The 24,526-nt window shown below is 42.9% G+C and overlaps 2 protein-coding genes across 6 annotated transcripts in view; one reads left to right on the plus strand and one right to left on the minus strand.

Moving 5' to 3' along the window:
- LOC147102781 (monocarboxylate transporter 4-like) overlaps positions 1–17,612 on the minus strand; it is a 62,564-nt gene extending 44,952 nt beyond the window's left edge. Inside the window, exon 1 of one of the 3 annotated variants that reach the window (XM_085963588.1) lies at positions 17,523–17,612. The gene's annotated coding sequence lies outside the window, so the exon portion shown is untranslated. Of the gene's footprint in view, positions 1–7,720; positions 7,827–17,522 lie in introns of those variants that run through there. The other 2 variants (XM_085963586.1, XM_085963587.1) reach the window with 2 other exon arrangements.
- ccdc57 (coiled-coil domain containing 57) overlaps positions 14,767–24,526 on the plus strand; it is a 179,256-nt gene continuing 169,496 nt past the window's right edge. Inside the window, exon 1 of one of the 3 annotated variants that reach the window (XM_085963583.1) lies at positions 14,767–15,590. In XM_085963583.1, coding sequence (XP_085819709.1) covers positions 15,514–15,590 — 77 coding nt within the window. In that variant the 5' untranslated portion in view covers positions 14,767–15,513. The remainder of the gene's footprint in view (positions 15,591–24,526) is intronic. The other 2 variants (XM_085963585.1, XM_085963584.1) reach the window with 2 other exon arrangements.

Here is a 24,526-nt window from a genome sequence, read left to right on the forward strand (position 1 = left end):
CTGAAAGAGCATCCAACAATGGTGAAGTGGAAGGAACACATCATAAAGAGAAAATTACTAATGGAGGGTGCATGCTGGGAGATCATTGAGACAGGGTTAAGCAAGGCCATGGAGAGATTTGAATAAGATGAGAAGCTTGAAATTAATTAATTGGATAATGGGGTAGTGCAGTTTGCCAATGACATGGTAATAATGGGAATGGAGGACTTTATGGAGGCGAAATTACAAACGAATTTGGGAATTTATTAACAAATTCTGCAACAATGGAATAAGATAATGTATGGAATGCTATGTATGTTTTTTTAAAACTCCCATAAATGTTTTGCTGTAGTATGCAAAATTCTTCATTGTCTTTTGTTTATGAGATGCATACACACGAGTTCAGAATTTTTCATGTTTTAAGACTTTGGGCTAGAAATTCGTCTCAGACGGTGGCATAAAACGGGCGATATGCAGTTAATGGCACTGAATATCAGGCGCTGTGTATAACGAGCTGTCAATCCGATACCGCCCATTTTTGCGCCACTGTCCAAGATGAATTACTAGGCCTTTGACTTCTGATGGCTTGGTAGGTAAATGGAACAGCCATTGTGGTCCCGAGCAATATAGGTCAGGAAAGTCCAAGGATTGATCCTTGGTCTATCCTCAATGCCATCAATACTTAGAGGCTATTTTCACCTTAATGTCAAGAATCAAGAAAATATATTGTATAGGAGAAAGGAAAGTTGCCACTTGCAGCCCGACAGAGTCAAAGACAGGAGCCTTACAACAACGACTTGTATTTATATAGTGCCTTTAACGTAGTAAAACGTTCCAAGGCGCTTCACAGGAGCATTATCAAACAAAAATTAACACCAAGCCACATAAGGAGATATTAGGGCAGATGACCAAAAGCTTGGTCAAAGAGGCAGGTTTTAAGGAGTGTTTTAAAGGAGGAGAGGTAGAGAGGCAGAGAGGTTTCGGGAGGGAATTCCAGAGCTTAGTGTTTTGGCAGCTGAAGGCACGGCCACCAAGGGTGGCATGATTAAAATTGGGGCTGCTCAAGAGGCCAGAACTGGAGGGGCGCCAAGATCTCTTAGGGTTGTAGGGCTGGAGCAGGTTACAGAGATAGAGAGGGGTAAGGCCATAGATGGATTTGAAAACAAGGGTGACAATTTTAAAATCGAGGCGCTGTTTAACTGGGAGCTAATGTAGGTCAGCAAGCACAGGGATGATGGGTGAACGGGACTTGGTGCGAGTTAGGACACGGGCAGCAGAGTTTTAGATGACCTCAAGTTTACAGTGGATGGAAAATGGGAGGCTGACGTGGAGTGAATTGGAACAGTCAAGTCTAGAGGTAACAAAGGCATGGATGAAGGTTTCAGCAGATGAGCTGAGGCAGTGGCGGAGTCGAACGATGTTATGGAGGTGGAAATAGGCAGTCTTAGTGATGGCGCTGATGTGGTCGGAAGCTCAGCTCAGGGTCAAATACGACACCAAGGTTGCAAACAGTCTGGTTCAGCCTTAGACAGTTACCAGGGAGAGGGATGGAGTCGGTGGCCAGGGAACGGAGTTTGTGGTGGGGACGGAAGACAGTGGCTTCGGTCTTCCCAATATTTAGTTGGAGGAAATTTCTGTTCATCCAGTATTGGATGTCAGACAAGCAGGGTGACAATTTAGAGTCAGTCGAGGGGTCGAGAAAGGTGGTGATAAGGTGCGTGAAAATAATCCCACAGTACTATTTGAAGAAGAGATGGGGATTTCTCCTGGTGTCCTGGCCAACATTTATCCCTCAACCAACACCTTAAAACCGATTATCTGGTCATTTATTTAATTACCATTTATGGGACCTTACTGTGCGCAAATGGGCTGCCGTGTTTCCTATATTACAACAGTGACTACACTTCAAAAGTACTTAATTGGCTATAAAGCGCTTTGGGATGCCCTGAGGTCACGAGAGATGCTATATATATTGCCAGTATTTTCTTTCTTGGTGCTAATGGAAAATGGCAAGATCACTAGGTTTCTATATACAACAAGGCAGAGCACACTTAGGTATTCCAAGTAGGGTTGTAAAGGGGTGGAAAGTTTCCGGTAAATTTTCCATGGGAAGTTTAGCTTGGGAATTTGGGGAATTTTGCCCCAAAAGGCACATGCTAGCATAATATTGGGTTTTGTTTTGTTTTTCTTTCATTTTTATTCCCACAGGTCCTCTCTTAAAATTACTAACAGAGATGGAATCTTAATTATTAAGGAATGTCTTAATCAATATATGTTTATCTTCTTACTTGACTTGTTTTAATAATTACAAGTTTTGTGTGTGACTGTGAACAAATGTGTCCTGATTGGTTGGATGAGTGGATGAGCGATTAGCTCCCTCTATTGGTGATGTAGCGTCGTGCATGCACAGGTCATGCTTCCATCACATGGAGCATCAGGAAAAATGTACTCACCCTGTTGCAATCGTGCTGATCGACCGCAGTGCGACACAGAGACGAATGCCCTTTATTTCTCTGCATAGAACAATGCCACGTTTACCGTCGGATGTGTGGAAGCATTTTACCCCAGGCATTAAAGATGGAAAGACTGTGTACATGTGCAAACACTGTATAAAGCCATATGTAAAGAATGCCACAACGGTGCAGCAGCATTTATCCAAATGCAACAACTTCACTCAAAGCTCACAGCAGTCAGCCCAGAATTCCTCTGCTTCTATTCAAGAAGATGATGGTTCACATTCAGCATCAGGCTCCTTATCATCAGCAACTCCTGGCCCACTTGGAAGGTTTTTGATACAATGAATAACCATAGCCAGAAGAATGCATATGAGTGCCTTGCTTGAGCTGTATATGAGACAGGCTCACCGCCAATGTGTACTGGAAGAGATTTTTCAATGTTATTCACCCTACATACTGTCCTCCCACCAGACATGCTTTGTCTACTTATTTGCTGGAGGCTGAGTATAACAGCGTCCAAGGAAAGCTCAAAGAAATGATAGAGATGGCAGACTGTGTTGCAGTTATCTCAGATGGGTGGTCAAATGTACGAGGGGAGGGCATCATAAACTACATCGTCTCCACTCCTCTCCCAGTGTTCTTCAAGAGCACAGACACGAAGGACAACAGACACACAGGCACATACATTGCTGATGAGCTGAAAGCGGTCATCAACGATCTTGGATCACAAAAGGTCTTTGCAGTAGTTACTGACAATGCTGCGAATATGAAGGCTGCTTGGGCTCAAGTGGAGGTGGCCTACCCTCATATTACGTCTATTGGGTGTGCAGCTCATGGGCTCAACCTGCTCCTCAAGGACATCATGGGTTTGAGAACCATGGAAACACTGTACAAGAGAGCCAAGCAAGTTGTTAACTATGTCAGGGGAAAACAGGTAGTTGCAGCAACCTACAACTCCAAGCAAATGACAAAGAACAAGAACACCACACTGAAGCTGCCCAGCAACACTAGATGGGGTGGCGTTGTCATAATGTACAACAGCCTTCTGGAGGGTAAGGAGTCGCTGCAAGAAATGGCAATATCCCAGTCTGGGGATATGGAAACCACCATCAAGAAAATACTGCTGGATGATGTGTTTTGGGTGAGAGTGGTTAGCAGCCTTAAATTACTCTCACCAGTAGCATCTGCAATTGCTCAGATTGAAGGAGATGACGCTGTCTTGTCAGATGTTCTCAGGCTTTTTGCTGATTTAAAAGAACAAATCAGCATTGCCCTAACCACATCCCTGCTGCTCAAAGCAGAGGAGAAGGCAATTGTTCAATTCATACAGACGCGTCAAGAATTTTGTGTCAAGCTGATTCATGCTGCAGCATACATGCTGGACCAAGCAAGGTCTTTGGAATGGGGACAGGATATGGGAATCATGCAAGCATATCAGTGCACATACCTGGTGGAACGGACTTTATGCATCTGAGGCCCTGTCACCCATTGCATCGGTGATACTCCAAATCCCACCTTCATCAGCGGCCTCGGAACGAAACTGGTCACTTTTTGGGAATACACATACAAAGGTGCGCAACAGGCTGACTAACAAGAGAGTGGAGAAACCGGTGGCTATCCGGGTGAACCTACAACTTATTGAGCCAGATACAAGAAGTGTCCACCACACAGCTAGACACTGACACAGAGGAGGAAATGGACGTCAGAGCCAGAGTCAGAGAATCAGGAAGAGCAATGATGAGTAGAAGACTCATGAGTAGAAGACTCAAAGGGACAAAATAAGGACAAATTACAGGCTAAATAAGTGGACACTCTTTTTATTTTATTTTAGATGGGTCTTTTTGTGGGGGTTCAATAAAGTTCAAAATTATAACCTAAATAAAGTTTTAAAAGCCTGTTTTTATTTGTATGGAACAGTATGTCTATTTTGATGACAAAGATAATAAGGGTCAGAGACAAAAACTATCAGTGTGCAAAAAAACTCAAAATTCCCAGAAATTCCCATGGAAAGTTTCCTCTTAAAAATCCCTGGAATTTTGCAACCCTAACTCAACAGTAATATATCCGAGTTGGTATTAGTAAATTACTTGCTCTTTAAACCTGTTACTGTCTTGTAATACCTTGCAGACTGGGTGTCTTCTTGAGGTAGAGTTTGTGCTAATTTTGTCGACACAATTGGGGTGAAATCAGCCAGTGCAAAATTTCGCAGAAACTCAAGCGTAATTTACATCAAGCATAAAGTGAGTTCCCGTGATGGTTAACGCTGGTTTAAAAACCATTGTGCCCGATGCCGGCCCCACCCACACCCCCAGATCGAGATAATGAGGATGGCGAGTTTCCGCCAATTGCGCCCATTCAAGGAGGGTCTTCAAATTGAGCTTGTTTTCTTCGGTGCTTACTAAGAAACTGACTAGTGATACAAATGTGGCCTGACTGTTATAAATCCTCTCTTTTCTTTACAATTGATCTTCATGTTGTACTGGCGTAACTTTAAATATAGAAGTCCTATTGTTCGCATGTTAAAACAGCACTTCAGCATGAATACCCAGTCCAATGAAAATGGTTCAATATAGTTTTTTTTAAGTCTTTTCAGTGATTTAAAATCGGGTTACTCACAGCATGGTGGACTGGACACTCATTAAAAATGCTTATTTGTTTTGGTCAAACCCATTTTCAGCTGTAATCATAAAACTGCAACAGGTCACCACTCTTAAATGCATCAATTAAATATTTTTCTTTGCATTGAAAAATAATGATTACATTCTATTATGCTGACCGATTGCGCTGGTTCGTGGAAGATTTCACGTTTAGGATCATGCAAATTGTAGCAGAAACTCTTGGCCTTGAAGTGTAACCTGACCAGTGCAATTTCAAGCGCAGTTTGCGCCCCATTTCCAGATTGCGCCCAAAGCAGAAACAACATTTTGTATTGTTGGAAACTCTACCCCTATATTTAGGACTGATGCAAAAGTAATAAAATTCTGTCATGTGACTACTGTCTAGGCTTACAAGACTGGTTTGAAGACAGAAGGACAAGGCAAGGTCGAGTATGTAAGTTACCCCAACTATCCTTCAATTGGCAAGACCTGCTCACACGTACTCCATTGTTGCCAGTCCAGCAAGCCAAATCCACAGCTGAATAGAAGGGACTGTTTATACAGCCGAACCACAAAGACTGTCTCAGTTTTACATTGAGAATAACCTTCAGCCAATTAGACTTCATGATACAAATGTGGCCTGACTGTTATAAATCCTCTCTTTTCTTTACAATTGATCTTCATGTTGTACTGGCGTAACTTTAAATATAGAAGTCCTATTGTTCGCATGTTAAAACAGCACTTCAGCATGAATACCCAGTCCAGTCAAATTATCTCTGGGTCCGGGTGTGATTTGGCACGGAGTGGTGAGGGGCTCGTTTCTAGCTTTTAAATCAAGAAGCTTTAGGACATGCACGTCTTTCTTTCACGCATTTTACTCCGGCTGCTCAACGGCCCTCACCCCACCCCCCCCAATCCTTTGTACATTAAAAAGCCCCCAAACCGGTTTCCTGCAAGTCTGCCTAGGTATGTCTGCGTACAGCGGGGTGCTTGTAATAATGTGCGAATCCTCAGGAATAATTAGTCGTTTGTGTTAATAGCGTCTATTTTTATTTCGCCACCCCCACAAGTAGCCGAGGCTGAAGTTTGAGCAATGCTGCCCTGTGTCTCGGGTGACCAGGTGTCAGGGAGAGAGAGGCGGGGAGGAAGTAGGTGGAACAAAAGCATCATCATGCCACTGCAGGAGGACGTGAGAGACGTGCCCCGAGAATAAGTCTGTGAAGCGCGTGTAAAGTGCCCATCGTCTCACCAGAATCGCTCACAATGATGACTAACGCTGGGAAATTGGAGCAAGAACCCGAAAGTCTAAAAGCGAGGCGAGTGATGCTCAATGAAAGTGATTAGGAAATCCCCTTCCCCCTCCCTTATCTTCTCTCTCCCAACACGCAGCGTTTAGTCGCCCTCCCAATGCGGACCTGCACCGCTTATAAATCAGCGGGGAAATTAAACCTGCGATCTTTCAAATCAAATAAAAACCTAACAATGGAGCGGTCTGACACACACTGCGCATCTTACTCTGGGCAGTCTGTTTGTCCCAACCGATAGCGTTTATTGCAACGCAGAAGGTGATTGATTACTGAGTTACTTTAATTCAATAATCAGGGGCGAGAATTTAACATTCAAGAGGTTTCATTATACCTAAAGAAAATACCATATTAGATACAAAATTAACCATTTTACATAAACACGGAACATTTGCATATAATTTATATTTAGCATCAGTAGAACACAGGACAGTAGATGCCTCGGCGGAACACGATCAAGCAGTTTACAAATCCTATCTGAAACCCTCCATTACATTAAAGGCACCCCGGGGTACAGGCATTATAAACACGAGTTGTTTTACTCAGAAGTTTTAGGTTTTTTTTTTGCTGGTTATAGGTTATTCCCCGTCATTGGAAATAATTACGTCCGTGTAGATGTAGGTAAATACTTTAAAGTGTGCCGAGAAACGCTTTCACAGTTCATTACAGAGGGACTCGACTGGGCGGGCATGACATCATTCAGTGTGGCTGATGATGAAATTAAAATGAAATGAACGTTTCAGGCAATTTCTCCTCAGTGCAACTTTATTGAATGTTTCACCACCGTGTCTCCCGGATAAACCCCCAGAGTTTGCCCACTTTGATACAGGCGGATAGTTGGAACGAGTGTGGCAGATTTTCATTACCCTCTGCCTCCAGCACCTCATCGCCATTTCCGCTCGCACACACGTTGTGTGCATTCCTTTTTTCACCGTGCTCATTTCTCCAGAAGCACCAGCTTTAGAATTCAAAAAAGGTACACATTGAATGTGATCATCATGAAAATATAGCCTCGACCCGGTCGCAGTTTTATTTCCTGAACCTCCATCGAGCCGTACACTCTGCTGAATGCGATGCCTCCAGACAATGAATGGTATTTCATCTTCCACCAGTAACTGAACACAATGCTGCCCCAGGCAAATTAATTCAGATGGAATACTTGGTAAAGTGAGAATGAATGAATCTCCCGCATTTCACCAAAAATGTACAAATCTGGTCTTCTTACGGCATTTACACATAAAACACATTTAATTTCACATTCTAAAGAAAATTGCAGAAATGAGAGGCTAATACAATGGTGATCATGTTCAATATATCTCATATTATAAAATTAGGTCAAGGTTTTCACAATTCATTCGCGCCATAGTAGCTTGTAGGTCCTTACCTCGCTGGAATGACTTGGTACCACTACGATTTTATTCAGAAGGATCAGGTGATGCTCACCAACGCTCTGCTCTTATTCACATTTATATCTGTACGTCAGCCACTGGCCTCAGAACTGACTCCGCTGGGTCTTAGTGACCGCCCATCACACTTACATTTCCAATGCTGTTTATCATATCGGGTATCCTTGCATTAATAGTAGCACTTGTTAATAACGAACGATGGCCATATGTTTGAGTGGATGAGCAAAAAAAAGACTTCAGAAGGTGCCAGTAAACTCGCCCAAATACTACACCACAACAACAACTTACACTTATATCGCTCATTAACAGGGTCTGAGCAAGTCAGAGAACCCCTAGAACTCGACTTTCCTCAGGAAGATCAATAGAAACAGGAATGGGCTGGCAGAAATATATATGGTAGCTCCAAAGTATACTGTCTGTACCTACTGCTATACTACCTATTGGGGGTACCACCCCAAGCAAAGCTACCTGGGTTTGTCTGGAGAGCAGTGCCTTAGGATGCTAAGATTTACAGGGAGACAGTGATCCAGCTGTGCTATCTCCTACATAAAGCCTCCAGACAACATCTGCTAACCAGACAACACTGCCAATGGCCATCAAGGTCACCATGGCCCTCATTTTTTATGCTTTCCAGCTTCTTCCAGGCTACAGCTGGGGTCATCTACAATATTCCCCCAGTTTGCTGTCCACAGAAGCAAGGTTTATTTGCTAGAGCCAACACTTTCATAACATTCACCACTGAGCAGCAGTAATGTGAGAAGGCTTTACAATTCTATTGTACAGCTGGCTTTGCACGACTACAAGGGGTGATCAATTGTACCCATTTAGCCAGTAGGGTCTAGGCCCATAATGCTATGGCCTAAATGAACAGGAAGGAGTTCTACTCTGTCAATGTCCAGCTGGTCTGTGATTACCAGAACAGAATAATGCTGGTCAATGACTGGCTTCCCAGCAGCTCCCATGAGGCACTTATTTTATTTTACACCAATCATCTGTGCCAACTTTATTTGAAGGGGAAGGTAGAGTGGATCGCGGAAGACTCTGGCAGCCAATGGACAGAGCCTGAATGGTAAGGGGGACCATTGAACCACCAAAATCATTACTGAACATGCCATTTACAGCACTTTGGCTATCTAGACAGATCTCGAAGCACATTACAGTACCGGTTTCTAGGATCATTATCCTGTGCTGCATGCTCCACAATTTGCTCTGTAAAGAGGTCTAACTATAGAGGAAGAAGTTCAGAATCCAAAAAGTGTTCTAGCGCAGGAGGGAGGCAATGAAAATGAGGAACTAGCTCCTGAAACACTGCAGCCTGGAAGACTGATGCACCATGCACGAATATATGATACATTTAACTAAGTGCCTGGGCTGCCAATTTAACAAACCCTTTTGTCCACATGTGCCATAGAAACTGAATCAAAACATCTTTAGCAACACTGACCTCAGTACTTCCTCTACTACAATCAATATTCATATTGATTGTAGTAGAGGAAGTGCTGCATTATTCTGCGTGATCACAAAGTAATTCCCAGCACAATTACAAATCAAGTGCATAAAAATGTATTGAATAAATTAATTGATGTGTGAGTGATGTCTGTTTTTTTCCTGGTGGAACCACGACCTCCTGGAACTCCCTACCTAATAGCACTATGGGAGTACCTTCATCACATGGACTGCAGTGGTTCAAGAAGGCTCACCACCACCTTCTCGAGGGCAACTAATGATGGGCAATAAATGCTGACCTTGCTAGTGACACCCATAATGCCTGATTTAGGCAGCTGCCAGGGACATCTGAAAAATGGTGACACCTGGTTTTGGGTTGGACATTGTTCAGGTGTCCTCAAGGCACAGTATGTTGGTCCCCAAAATTGGGCCTCATTGCACCCATTTTACATCCATAAAATGGGCACAACGAGGTCCTATTTCTACCCCAGTGTGTCTACTATGTTTGTCACTATCTCATGTACTGCCTGAAAATGGGGCTAGGTGCAAGTGGGCAGTCGTGCACAACTGCAGTCTGCAGTTCATATTCATTTGCAATATTGCACCTGGAAGAGTAACATGGCTACATAGTTTTATTTGTAAGCTTATGGGTGGTAGAATCACAGTATAAGTAATTACACCACCAACACTGCCAAATAGTGAGGTCTCCCTGTGCCTTGGCTAACATTCCTCCCTCAACCAGCTGCACCATTTGCTGTTTGCGGGACATGGTGCAGATTGGCTGCTGCATTAGACTATGTAACAACAGTGAGTGCAGTTCAAAAGTAATTTATTAGTTGTAAAGTTCTTTGGGACCATCCACTCATAATTTTAAACAACTCTAACAAATCAGCTCATAATCTCCTCTGTTGCAACAAAAGCAGCCCCAATTTTTCAAGTCTTTCTTATACTTCTATTTCCTTATAACAGGCAGCACACTACTGAATATACGCTGTACTCGCTATTGCCTCAGCATCCTTCCTATAGTGTGGAACCCAAAACTGCACAGGTATTCCAATTGTGGTCTTACTAAGGTTTATATAGATTCATAGAAGATAGGAGCAGGAGTAGGCCATTCGGCCCCTCGAGCCTGCTCCGCCATTCAATGAGATCATGGCTGATCATCCAAACTCAGTACCCTGTCCCTGCCTTCTCCCCATATCCCTTGATCCCTTTAGCCTTAAGAAATATATCTAACTCCTTCTTGAATATATTTAATGAATTGGCCTCAACTGCCTTCTGTGGTAGAGAATTCCACAGGTTCACCACTCTCTGGGTGAAGAAATTCTTCATCTCTGTCCTAAATGGCTTACCCCTTATCTTTAGAATGTGACCCCTGGTTCTGGACTCCCCCGCCATCAGGAACATCCTTCCTGCATTCACTTCTTTATTTTATATTCTATGCCTCTTGCTATAAAACCCAGTAAACCATTAGTTTTTTATGTCCTTATCCACTTGAAGTGGTGTCTTTAATGTTTTGTGAACCTGAAGTCCCAAATCCCTCTGTTCTTCCACATAAACCAGCCTTTTCCACTAAAGTATAATGCTTTATTTTAACCAAAATATACCACGTCACGCTCAGTGATATGAAATTCTATCTGCCATTTTTTGGCCCATTCCACAATCTTAGCAATACCCCCTTGCAGTTTCCTTTGATCTTCAGAATTATTTACTATGCAGCCTATTTTAGTATTGTCTACAAATTTGGACACCATTCCCTCTAGCCACACTGGAACTGAGTGCTAAGACATACACCTGACTAAATCACTTCTCCTTCTCTCATGCTCAGAAAACACCTGGTTTCCATTTGGCTCTTGCTTCACAATATAGCTAACATCAAGAACTCACAACGTGGGGAAATCTTGGTTGCGAACCCACACCTACTGCATCATCATACCACAAAGGAAGATGGCATTATAATGTTACACTACATTTAAACCATCTAAAACTATAAGGAACAGGGCTGGAAATTCCACTTGTTACCTAGCTTAGAATTTGTTATTTTCCAGCGCTGATCAGACTAAGAACAAAGTAGATGGCTAGTTTCCAAATTACTTTAGTGTTTCTCCTTGCATTGCCAGCCTTTCAGTGTTGCTTTAAATGCCTTTTTTTTGCTGGATCTAATCCTTCTGACAAGTGCCAACTCTCCCTAATGCTTTATCTGCACCAATTATTTACTTTAATCCTTTTTAAAATTAACTGTCAATGATTAACATTTGAGTAACATTTTTACCAAGTGAAAAATCAATTTAGGTAATTAAAAAAAGTAAATTCACTATTTTGTGTGTAACTTAAATAAATACATTGTAACACTAAAAGATCAATTCTTGGCTTGATTTCCCATTTCCTACAATTCTGTTCTCGTCTCTTGAAGCCACTGAATTATGCTGGGGCACAGTACCACAGGCGTGCTCGAGTACTTTGCCAAAGTTGACATTCTTCATGTGTGAATCAAGGCAGTGAGTGTTGGCAGTCTATTTGATCAGCTAAATTCAATCTTGTCCTCACCCAATATCCAAACATGCATACATTCCAGCAAGGAACGCTGGCCAAGACCTGGGAACTCTGTCTGATTTCTCCTTCCCTAGTTTAGAAACACTGCAGCTAATTGAAGCACCCCACCCGAGATCAACTAACTCAACACCGAGTGGCAACAAAACCAGGGCTCTTCTCATTTGTATGGTTTAGGTACACACTACCTTTACCAAGTGAGTTGGGGAAGCTCTTGGGTTTAATTTGTTATGCTATATATAAAATAAACTCACAAAATGTTACTGAAAAAGTAACAATACCCGTGTAAAAATTCAGCAATCTATTTAAAGAAGAACTTGCATTTATATAATGCCTTTCACAGCCTCAAGACACCACAAAGCCTTTATAGTAAATGTACCTTTCAAGTGTTTTTTTTATATTTGTTCCTGGGATGTGGGTGTCGCTGCCAAGGCCAGCACTTATTGCCCATCCCTAATTGCCCTTGAGAAGCTGGTGATGAGCCGTCTTCTTGAACTGCTGCAGTCCTTGTGGCGAAGGTACTCCCACAGTGCTGTTAGGGAGGGAGTTCCAGGATTTTGACCCAGCGACGATGAAGGAATGGTGATGTATTTCCACAGTTGTGCTGTAAGAAATGTGGCAGCCAATTTGCACACAGCAAGGACCCACAAACAGCAACGAGATGATGACTAGATCTTTTTTTTTTTAAAACAATGTTGGCCAGGTAAACTCCCTGACACAAAGCTGGGTGGGCGTGTGTGCTGTGAGGAGGATGCCGAGAGACTACAGTATGATTTGGACAGGTTGGGTGATATGGCAGATGCAGAATAATGTGGATAAATGCGAGGTTATCCACTTTGGTGGCAAAAACAGGAAGACAGATTATTATCTGAACAGCAATAGATTGGGAAAAGGGGAAGTGCAACGAGGTCTGGGTGTCCTTGTGCAGCAGTCACTGAAGGTAAGCATGCAGGTGCAGCAGGCGGTTAAGAAGGCAAATGGTATGTTGGCCTTCATAGTGAGAGGATTCGAGTACAGGAGCAAGGATGGCTTGCTGCAGTTGTACAGGGCCTTGGTGAGACCACACCTTGAGTATTGTGTGGTTTTGGTTGCCTTATCTGAGGAAGGATGTTCTTGCCATGGAGGGAGTGCAGCGAAGATTCACCAGACTGATACCTGGGATGGCAGGAATGACGTATGAGGAGAGATTGGGTTGATTGGGCTTATATTCGCTGGAGTTTAGAAGAATGAGAGGGGATCTCATTGAAACTTATAAAATTCTAACAGGACTAGACAGACTAGATGCAGGAAGGGTGTTCCCGATGGTGGGGGAGTCCAAAACCAGGGGTCACAGTCTAAAGATAAGGGGTAAGCCATTTAGGACAGAGATGAGGAGGAATTTCTTCACCCAGAGAGTTGAGGCCAATTCATTAAATATATTCAAGAAGGAGTTAGATATATTTCTTAAGGCTAAAGGGATATGGGGAGAAAGCAGGGACAGGGAATTTGGATGATCAGCCATGATCTCATTAAATGGCGGAGCAGACTCGAGGGGCCGAATGGCCTGCTCCTATCTTCTATGTTTCTTCCAATAGTGGTATGGGATCTGTTACACCTTTTACATCCACTGAGAGGGCATATTGGGCCTGGGATGGTTTAACGTCTCATCCGAAAGACAGCCTTCTAACTCAAAGGAGAAAGAGCCTCCGAGCCAAGGCTAACACCTATTTACCCCTTTTTGTTACTTTTGTTACACAACTTATAATTTTCCTCCTCTGGAACATGCCTCTTGTTGCAAATACAAACATATGCAAATTTTTCTTTCTATCCGTATAATTATGATGTGTTACGTTTCAGGGATCGATTTTCAATGATGTTAAGCAATATAAAAAGATTGCAGCAAAAGGTTGCTGTAGATGACGCTCTTTTCTCTGTTCCAGGACACTGCTCTTGGTTGGCTAATATTAATCTCATCCTTTCTATATTTGCCATTCTTCCTATTTTTTCTCTTTGTAGCTGTATTTCTCACTGCTCGTTCTTTGTGATTGAAATCTTCCTACTCTCAACAACTTTTTGTATTTCTACTGGTCTTTCTCGCCTGTTATATTGTTCAATTTCTCTAGTTTTAAGCTTGCTTTTACTTTGCCCGCATCCTGCTATGCAATTAATTCCCCTTATTGCTCGCTTGCCGGTTCATTCTTACTTCATTTCGACCTGCCCCTTATTGTGAAACAGGAATGATCTAATGCAAGCTACACTCCCATTTCCCTTTTTATGATTCAACCAATAAATTGCGCAATAAAGAGTAGTTGAAACCGGATAGGCTTTCTTTCAATGCTTCTTTTTCCTCCCACGTGTGAAATGAACTGAAAGCTGCATGTTAAACATGTGTCTTCAGAAAACATATTTATCTCAGCGAGGTTTTGACGAAAGCTCACCGACCTTAAACATTTTTAACTCTGTTTCTCTCCCCGCAGATGCTACCTGACCTGCTGAGTGTTTGCTGCATTTTCTGTTCGGTTAAATGATAGATGGTGACCACCGACATAGAGCAGAGTCGCTCATATGCACGTTTGATTTATTTCCTGAGAGACCTGGCTTTAGTGGTGTGTGGGTGACATTTGCAACTCTTTTTCACATATATATTCACAAAGTAAGAAATCATATCCTAATTCTAAAAGAGATTCCTCTTGCAGACCACACCGGAGGAATGCAAATAAGCGGATGCTTGTTTCTCACGCATTCTTCACCAAGATTTCAAATACTCCTGGAACGGCCTCTTATGAGCAAGGATAATCACTCTTGCAAATCTGGATCCCAAAACGGGTCAGTGCCCTTTTCATCAGCCGGCCTTTGTTTTACTTTTACACTCCACCATTTTTTTTATGCAAAGATTGGAGTCACATGCTGGATACGTGCAGATCCGCAGCTCTCTCTGCGGTTCAATACAAACATTGTGGAATAGAGAGAGAGAGAAAAGAGCTTTAGCTTCGCTCCTCCCCTTCCCTTCCCTTCGAGCCTGCCTCCAGGACGCTGGTTATTTATTGTGCTTGGTGGGGAATGTGATTTTTTTTTTTAAATCCAGCACCCAACCACTATCTCTGCAACCTTAAAAACGCCCCGAAAGCCTGATGACCAGGCATAAAAACAAATAAGTAAAAAAGTAAAATGAGAGAATCATTGTAGAAAAAAAATCAACAGCAGCAAATCAATGAGAACAGAAAAAAGGAGGGGAGTGGGGGAGCCGGATCTTCTCGGCACCCTGCTGGTTATTTCCAGTATTGTTCGATGGTTTTGGGTTTTTTGTTGTTGAGGACACTCCTGTGAAGCGCCGTGGGACGTTTTATTACATCTCCGGCTTTCGTACATTAAAAAAAAACATTTTTTAGTTTTAAAAAAATATTAAAAAATTATTTTAAAAATATATATGTTTTAAACTTTAAACCAGAGCATTGCCAGTGCCTCAAATCCTGATACTGTGAAATGGCCCGCACCGGGAGTTCAGCTCCTGCCGGCAGCGGATCGTGGTTGCTCCAGGGCCAGAGGGAATTGACTGCGGCACCACCGCGCCGCCATGGCAACCGAGGGGAGGGGAACGGCGGCCTATTTGAACAGGCTTCAATTTAAATTTGCGGCCAGAGAGAAAGAAAGAAAACTGGACAAAAGCAGAGCAGCACAACTACAACACCCAGGCCGGGTGCGTGAGGGGAGGTGAGTTCAGAGAAGGAGCTCCGGAGTTCTGCACCGCGGTGATTAAAGAGGTAAAGCTGAATTGGTGGCATTTCGGCTGGAGTCGATGCAGCTTCTGCGAGGCCTGGACTGGCGCCAGAGCATCACCTCAACTGAACGGTTCACATTGAAAAGAAGCAAAAGGTACTCCTGACCCTCCGTGTCTTTTGCTCCCCTGAAGCTTAAAGTGCAGGTTGTTTATTTGTGCTGTGGCTCAGTGGGTAGCATTCTCGCCTCTGAGTCAGATGGTTGTGGGTTCACAGTCCCACTCCAGAGACTTGAGCACAAAATCTCAGCTGACACTCCAGTGCAGTGCTGCATTGTCGGAGGTGTCGTTTTTCAGATGAGACGTTAAACCGAGGCCCGTCTGCTCTCTCAGGTGGAGGTAAAAGATCCCATGGCACTATTTCGAAGAAGAGCAGGGCAGTTATCCCTGGTGTTCTTGCCAGCTTTTATCCCTCAATCAACATAACAAAAACAGATTATCTGTTCATTATCACATTTCTGTTTGTGGGAGCTTGCAAATTGGCTGCCGCGATTCCCACATTACAACAGTAACTACACCTCAAAAAGTACTTCATTGGGACATCTGGTGGTCGTGAAAAGCGCTATATAAATGGAAGTCTTTTTTCATAGAGTCATAGTCATAGAGTTATACAGCACAGAAAGAGGCCCATCGTGTCCGCGACGGGCTTCAAGCCCTGTCTATTCTAATCCCATTTTCCAGCACTTGGTCTGTAACCTTGTATGCTATGGCGTTTCAAGTAAAACAGATTTTCTGTAAAGAATTCTGATCTTTGTTCACTCCCTTGAAGACAAATTAACAGCACTGCCTGTGACAGTTGTCACGATATGTATTTGCTCATTAGTATCCCGGCAGCACAAGTAAGCAGGCCAGCATAAAGTGACTTCAGATCAGGTAATCCCACCTCTGAGATACCGCTGTCAAAGCGTGCATTCATTTGTAAATTTAACTTTACCTGCGCCATACCAATAACAAACTGACCGTTCTTACTGCTTGGTTAAATTCATAATTGTTGCTTGAGGATAGCTGGCGTAACAGTTGGTCAGTCACTTGGTCTAGAATTTAAAAACTAACTATAGTAATTCTTTCCAAATGATCAAAATAATTTCACTCCTTCACTTTGCCTTTTTATTGAAAAAAATGAGTGACTAAGTGACTGACCAACTGTTACGACAGCTATCCTCATGCAACAATTATGAATTTAACCAAGCGGTAGGAACAGTCAGTTATTTATTGGTACGGCATGGGTCAAGTTAAATTTACAAATGAATGAGATTTGAAAGAATATAGACAGGAAAATACAGAGGATGAACACTTAATAAAATCGATGAAGGACATAATAAAGATGACACAAATATATATAGGTAAACCTTCTCTCTTGATGACTGAGAGTTGAGCCATACAGACCGGGAAGTTCCCAGGTTTGATCAACTGAGTTAGCTATCTCTGTAAGGGCATTATAATTGACCTCAGTGCCCTAGGCTAGAAACGAGAAAATTAACCAGGGTTCCTGCTGCTTACTGCGATCCAGTGACCCATGTTGAGTGAGGACAGCATTAAGTTCAGCAGTAATGCCCACCATGTGGCAAACTTGGCTGCTATTACTCAAAAAGTTAAGGCCCACACAAGAATAATGGCCATTTGGGTAAGATACCAGAGGGTAGGTACCTGCTGCCTATGGAACTGTTTTCTAGCAGTGAATCAACACTTTAAGGAGGAGAGAGAAGAGCATTTTTTTTTTCGGGGGGGGGGGGGAGGGAGAGGGTGGAATATATACAGGGAAAGAAAATTAAAGATAGAAAAAAAGAGATGGACACGAGAAAATAATAGTAAACTGAGGACTTGGTACTTAGGCAGAGGAACTTTCTTGTAAATAAAAACAAGCTAGTTGGGACCAAGTGAAAGCTGTGTTACTTTAAATCATTCAGGTACTAAACAAATAGCATACTGTAATAAATTAGAAAATTAAAGATGTTGAGTTAAATAGAAGGTTAGATTTTAAAAGTTTGAATTCAAAAGTTGAAATAAAAGTTTTCGATTATTTTTCTTACCTGTTGGCTTCAAGATCAGGGTTCCCCTTTCAGTCCGTTTGAATGGACACAGCCCTCAACATAACAATTGGAAAGTATTAAGAACAATAATAGATGGAAGGAGACGCAGCAGCATTCTGGTTCCGTGACAGTTGGAGGCTGAGCAGGCAAATTAAGTTGGGTCACCTCAGCAAAGGGTCAAAGGTAACAAAGATTACATATAGGATTTCATAATAGCTCAGTTTGCACCTAGCCATACAGCTCAGAAGGTCCCAGCTTCCTGGTTTCTGCAGAGGTAGCTGAACTCGGGAATATAATCCTGCAGTTATGATGCCACCATTATGTTTCATGTCCTTCTACGAATGCTGTACTGCACTATTTTTACTTTTCCGAATTGGTTGCAGTGAATTGTGGGCAGCATTCCCATTCATTAAAAAGGAAGGAAATTATAGGTGGAGTAAATTTTGTTCAAAGTACTCCTTTTGTACTGCAAAGTAATGGAAGAAAATATTAGCTGCAGGAGAATTTTTGATTCACATTTTAACTTTGAAAATGTAATTTTTTTCACCAGCATGGAGATGTTCAGATAGGGTTTCCACTCTGTGTTCGGTTGTCTTGGTGATATAACCCCAACAGGTCCTCGTGTGTCCAGAGTGACTCCATTAGGGACGAGACTTCAACCCAGTCGAAGAGCTGCCCTCAACCTGCCTAACTTCAGGAAACTGTGCTACAGGCTGAGAACCTGTATTCCAAACCATTAGCACAGTTTTCTAGGGTTGGGCAGTTCTAGAGCAACTCTCAAGCTAGTTCAAAGGCCTGCACTACAGTTTCAGCTTTTGTAAAATGTATTGTTTCTATACAATGCATGGCCCTGAAGATGAAAGAGACACAGCTTCTGAAAGCCCAATCAGCATCCTACAACACAAACTTCACTACAGTTAAATTAATTTTATATCACCATAACTGTAATTTTTGGGTTTTGACTTTTTCAGCTCATTTGGAATGCACTTCCTGAAAGGGTGGTGGAAGCAGATTCATTAGTAACTTACAAAAGGGATTTGGATAAATACTTGAAGGGGAAAAATTTGCAGGGTTATTGGGGTAAAAGCAGGGGAGTGGGACTAACTCTGTAGCTCTTTCAAACAGACGGCACAGGCACGATGGGCCAAATGGCCTCCTTCTGTGCTGTATGATTTTATGATTTGGACCAGCCTACATACTAATAGTCATAGTACCACATATGTTTAGGTCTACTGAGGGAGTCCTTCTCAGGCCTTGTGCTATCCAGTGTCAGCAAAAAGCTGTATCTTAAAAGACTTTGTTATAATTTTAAGATGATGATCATCAAAATATAAGAGTGATTTATAATTTTTTTAATCCGAGTTCAGACATCCAGTCATATCATTACTTTATTTCATCAGAATGAACTATCACAAACCCGGACCAAATCAGGTGGTTACATCACAGTAAACGTTGCATGAGTACGTGGACAATGGGAACATCTTCACCATTGCTACTTTGCGACTGAGATATTGGTCCAGATTTTGCTTGCCGTTCACCTCGCTGACAGTTGTCCGCAGAGTTTTTGCGGTTTGTCAATGGCGATTTCCACTAATCTGGTGTCTTATCCAGGGCGGCGCCCTCTACAGGGAATCTGTCGCGTCTGTGAGCTGGGCAAGAAACAGCGAGGCTCTTCAACAATCAGATTGAAGAATCCTCACTGAACCATGCATAATCCAAATCAGGAAGTATAAAGCAGGAAATATAAACCAGGAAGTATAAAGCAGGAAATATAGATTAGATTTAAATGATGTACAAAAAGTGAAATAAAGATTGGGAAATACAGATGGAATTAAGGGAGAGATGTAAAAGATACAGACAGAAAAACTTTTAAAAAAATTAAATCTGCAACATTAACTTTCTTCTGAGGGAATGAGACTTCACACTTGTAAAATTATTTTTTTTAGGGCCAGAGAGGTTGTTCAGAAGTAATTATCACTTATTACGCCGTTTAAAAACTCACTCCCTTCTGAATGCAGCAACCTGAACTTTTTCAGCCATTTTTTGTGCAGAACTAGTGGGCAGGTTCACGCAGTTGCAGCCATTTCAATGCCGAGTCTTATTGGCGAGGACTGCAACAGTGCACCCGGTGGAGGAGAGGGTATCACTGACAGCAACTTCTGATTTCCACGCCTAACTGCGCATGTGCGGATGCCAGAAGTTGCTGTTCGATTTACCCTGTAATAACAGCGAGTGCTGCTGTTCTTATTACAGCAAAATCTGGCCCGTTAATGATTTTGGAATTGATAAGGGCCCACAAATTTGTTATGTGTATTATTAATGTTTTGTCAAGCATTATGTACATTACATGTAGGTCACATCCCCAACTTGAGGCCTTTCACCACCCCTACACTAGTGGGGGGGAATTAACTTGGATATTGGTTGCACTCCCAATCTCAACTGACTTTTTTTTAAGTACAGCCGGTATGACGGTTACTATGGTAGTTGAATGAATATTTTTGGTTCGTGATGTGACTAAATCCATGGTGGTGTCCCAGAGCAGGGGTTCTCAACCGGTGGTCCCTGGCCCCCAAGGGGTCCATGAGAAGATTTCAGGGGTTCCACCAGTTGGTTTGTCCCATCAATATACAAGGGAGACTACTGATGTTTATAGCATAAACATCAGGCATCTCCCCTGTAAATTGAGACGTGTGAAATAGTCTCCGCAATACAAAGACTGTGCACGCGCAGTCAATTCAGGTTCTTACTGTTGGACACCATTTGTATGATTAGACCAGTCCCTTTGTGTGGGCCGAGGTAGCGCGAGCCTTCCTTTCAACCCTGTTGTAATGAAGCCACTTCGGCACACACTTTGTAATTAACATTGCCACTAGCTCAGAGGGAGATCTGCTAACTAGGGGGAAGAAAACTGTAAATAGTGGAAATTGCTGGTAATACACGACAGGGCCGTCAGCATTTGGAATGCAACAAGATTGTCTAATGTTTCGACTTGGATCCCCATTTTGGTATCGGGAAATAAACACGTTCCTTCTATAGCTGCTTTTATGTTGCTTTCTTGCTGGCTCCTGACGTATGGTTTCCTGCAGCTGGTGGCAACCCTCAAGTTAGCTTGCCAGGTACACTTAAGGCCAGCTGCCGAGACACTAAGGCCAGCTATTGGGGACACCCAGTTTAAAACAGTATCCCAGCTACTGGCCTTGGCGAATCCAGCACGTTTACCTTGCAGTTGCTGTCGGCTACATAGGACCCACATGTCGGGTGCTGGCCGCAACTAAAATGGTAAGAAACCAATATAAAAGCAGCTTCTTGGTCTGAACCAAGTGCAGAGGGGAGGGGGACTTCAACAGGTAAGAGTCAAAGAAGTAGAAACAGACGATGCATGAAATACACCGATTCCCTCGTGAAAAGGGGAAAAAGTCAGATTAATGCTTCAACTGTTGAACCTTCATCAGAACTGGAAGATTGATGAACTACTTCATAGGACTAAACACAACCAAACAGCAGGGGAAGGAACAGCAGGGCGGAAGTCAAGTCAGCCTGTCACAGGAGCAGTTAGTACATTGACCACCAAAGCTGTTGTATTAGTTTGAATGAGGCAATAAAAAGGCAAAAGAGCAAAAAGTTGTGAAAATAGTTGAGTAAGGCACAGGGATGATGGACACAGAATGGAGGTGAACAGGTGAGAAAGTTACCTCAGACTCGGAGTTTTATATTCATGGCCATATGATTTTCTGATGGACTGTTAGGCCTAGTCTAGGCTGTTGTGTCCTTTGAGACCCTGCTGACAGGTCGAGAAGGACGAGGGGGGATAGTTTACCTTTGCCACAGTCACAAAGGATGTCATTTGTGATTTTGATGAGAGCCATTTCAGTACTGTGGCAGGAGTGGAAACCAGATTAGAGGGATTCAAACATGGAGTTCCGGGAAAGATGGGCATGAATTTGGTAGGCAACAACACGTTCAAGGACTTTGGAGAGGAAAGGCAGGTTGGAGATGGGGCGGTAGTTTGCAAGGATGGAGGGGTCAAGGGTTGGTTTTTTGAGGAGAGTGGGGTGATGACGGCAGATTTGAAGGAGAGGGCTAGTACCCGAGGAGAGTGAACCGTTGACCATGTCAGCTAACATGGGAGCCAGAAAAGGAAGTTGGGTGGTCAACAGTTTAGTGAGAATAGGGTAGATGGAGCAGGAAGTGGGTCTCATGGACAAGATGATCGTGGAGAGGTCAAGAGGGGAGATCGGAGAGAAACTGGAGAAAGATGTGAGTTCAGGGCTAGGGCGGGGGGAACCTTAGAGGAAGTTTGGCCCGGTGGGCTAGGGGAAGGAAGGGAAGTGGCAGAGGCAACTGATTGGATGGTATCAATCTTCGAGACAAAGAAGTCAGTGAGCTCCTCGCACTTGTTGCTGGAGGTGAGTGTGGAGGAGACAGGGGAGAGGGTTTAAGAAGACTGTTAGCAGTAGAAAATAGTAACCAGGGGTTATCTTTGCATTCCAGAATGATCCTGGAATAGTGAACATTTTTGCAGACAAGAGTAGGACCCGATAATGCTTTGTGGTCCTGCCAGATCTGGCGGTGAATGGCTAAACCAGTTGTCCGCCATATTCATTCAAGTCTGCGTCCCTTGGACTTGAGGGTGCAAACGGCCAGGGTGAGAGAGAGTAATGGTTTCAATAGGGATAAGGCATCAAAGGTGGTGGTGAGGGTGTGGTTGAGCAGATCAGTAGCTGCAGAAATGTTATAGTGAATGGAGGGCCAAAGGCTGGACAGTTGGGATTTCGTAAGTGCAGTTGTAAGAGAGTTGGGAGAGTGTTTTTTCCAGGTGTGGACACAGAAGGAAGTAGGGTTGGGTGGGGAAAGGGGGATGAGGGTGGCGAGCGATACAAGGAAGTGGTCAGAGATGGCCTTATCTTCGATTGACACAGTGGGAGTAGCGAGGCCACGAGAGATGGCAAGGTCAAGGGGGTGGTCATGAATATGGGTTGGGGAGTTCACATGGAGGGAGAGATTAAGGGAGGATAGGAGGGTAGTGAACTCAGAGGATAGCGAGCATGATGAATTGAGATGGAGATTGAAATCACTGAGGATGAGAAGTTGCTCAGTGCAGAGGCTGAGGGAGAAAAGCAGTGAAGATATCTCAGAGATAATTTTTATCGTACTTGGGTGGGTGATAGAGAACAAGAATTTTAAATGAGAGGTGAGAGGGGTGGAACAAGGTGAGATGCTCAAAGGAGGAGAAAATGCCAGAGGCATAGGGGGACAGACCCAGGTGTGATTTGATGATGAGAGCCACACCGCCACCACAGTGGTCTGGGCGGGGCGAGTGGTGGAAGGTATAGCCAGGCGGGGAGGCTTCATTTGAGGGTAAGGTGTCATCACCCCTCAGCCAAGTTTCTGTCAGGGCCATGATGTCGATGCAATCATCCTTGATAAGCTCATGGATGGTAAGGGCCTTGTTCGCAAGTGAACGGACATTCTGCAGGGAGATGCAGAGAGGTTTGGTGATGGCTGATCCACTTGCAGCATCCACAGGGTCAGCACTTGGAGGGTTGGGTTGGACGGTGGCTTTTAATTAAACTTTTAATTGGCAATTAAAAGTGACTAAAAGCTATTTATTTAACCCAGAATGGTGATACTGACTGACATGGTACTACAATGTCCAGAGCAATAGTGTGACTGGACAAATAAACTTACTGGCCCAGAATTTGCTGGAGTGGCTCCGTTAGTTAGACATTTTCCCTCACCTTTCAGCTCTAAAACTTGCTGGAAGTGCGAGCTGATAACGGCATGGCGAGGGCAATGGGGCATCTGGGATCTTGGTGAACAACGGGACCAACAGTCCTTAACCAATGACATTTTAGGATTGAAAAAGAAACAGAATTGACTGAGAAGGAAATGGGGTGAATTAGAGTCAAATCAGGTATTGAAAGAGGGAAAGAGACTGGATTAAGATAGAGAGAAAAGAGACAGAAAGGAAAAGTAAGAATTTTTTTTAAGTTAATATTTAAAACATTTTAAATCTCTAAGAACAATTTACTACCTGCAGGAATGAGACTCCACAGTTTCAATTGTTCCCTTTCTAGGCCGGAGAGGTTGAGTGGCATTGCAGGAACATAAATCTCATCACTAAAAGGGTTCTTGCGTTAAGTACCAACCCTAACATTCTGAAGCGAGTTTAATTGGCAATTAATTTGCAAATGCAGCAATTTTTTTGAAACTCACAGGGAGGTTGATGGTGAGCTGCTGTTTTTGTGAGGCTAATGACGTAATGGCGCAAATTATCCAGCAATTTGCGACGATTCGCAATTCACGGGGTATCTCTTCCTCGCCACAAATTGCTGCACAATTTACACACTAATAATGGGGTGTACATTAAACTCGCCGCTATTTTACCAGCAAATTCTGGCCCACCTATACTGTGCTAAAAGTTTAAACTGTTTAGACTTTGAAATTAAACAGTGTGAATATTACATTGATATATTTATGTAAATTGGCTTTGTCGGCTATTTAAACTGAGGAATTTATCTGTTTATTTTAAACTACTTAATTCCCCGCATAGAAAAGGAGACAAAGGAAGTCGTATAAATGTGTTAAGGCTATAGTATCAATCACCTGACACTATTCCACAACCTTGAAAGAGTTTTTATAAATTTATCGTGCACAACATGCCTTTGATAAACGCATGTATGGTTGAACTTATTTTCTTCTTACAAGGTATTCTTGAATATCTTCCTCCCGAATGTGTTTTCATATTTTTTGTTACTCTGCTTAGGAACAGCATGAGTTGGGTCATGTTATGGAAAGACAGATTGGCCATTACCACCATGGGTTTCTCTCTCTGGGTGAAAAATGGGTAGTTCTATCAACACCCAGGAGAAGCTTACAAGATACTAAAAAATGAGGAAGGTCATTCAGCTCCTCTTAATTCATCCACCCAGAAAGACACTACAGTACCCCGTCTAGTTTGGAATTTTGGGATTGAGTTGCTTTTATGGGTTGTGCTTTTTTTA

Source organism: Somniosus microcephalus, chromosome 21 (assembly GCF_052327205.1).
Source record: "Somniosus microcephalus isolate GS21.2 chromosome 21, FLI_Smic_1.0, whole genome shotgun sequence".
NCBI classification, from domain to species: Eukaryota; Metazoa; Chordata; class Chondrichthyes; order Squaliformes; family Somniosidae; genus Somniosus; species Somniosus microcephalus.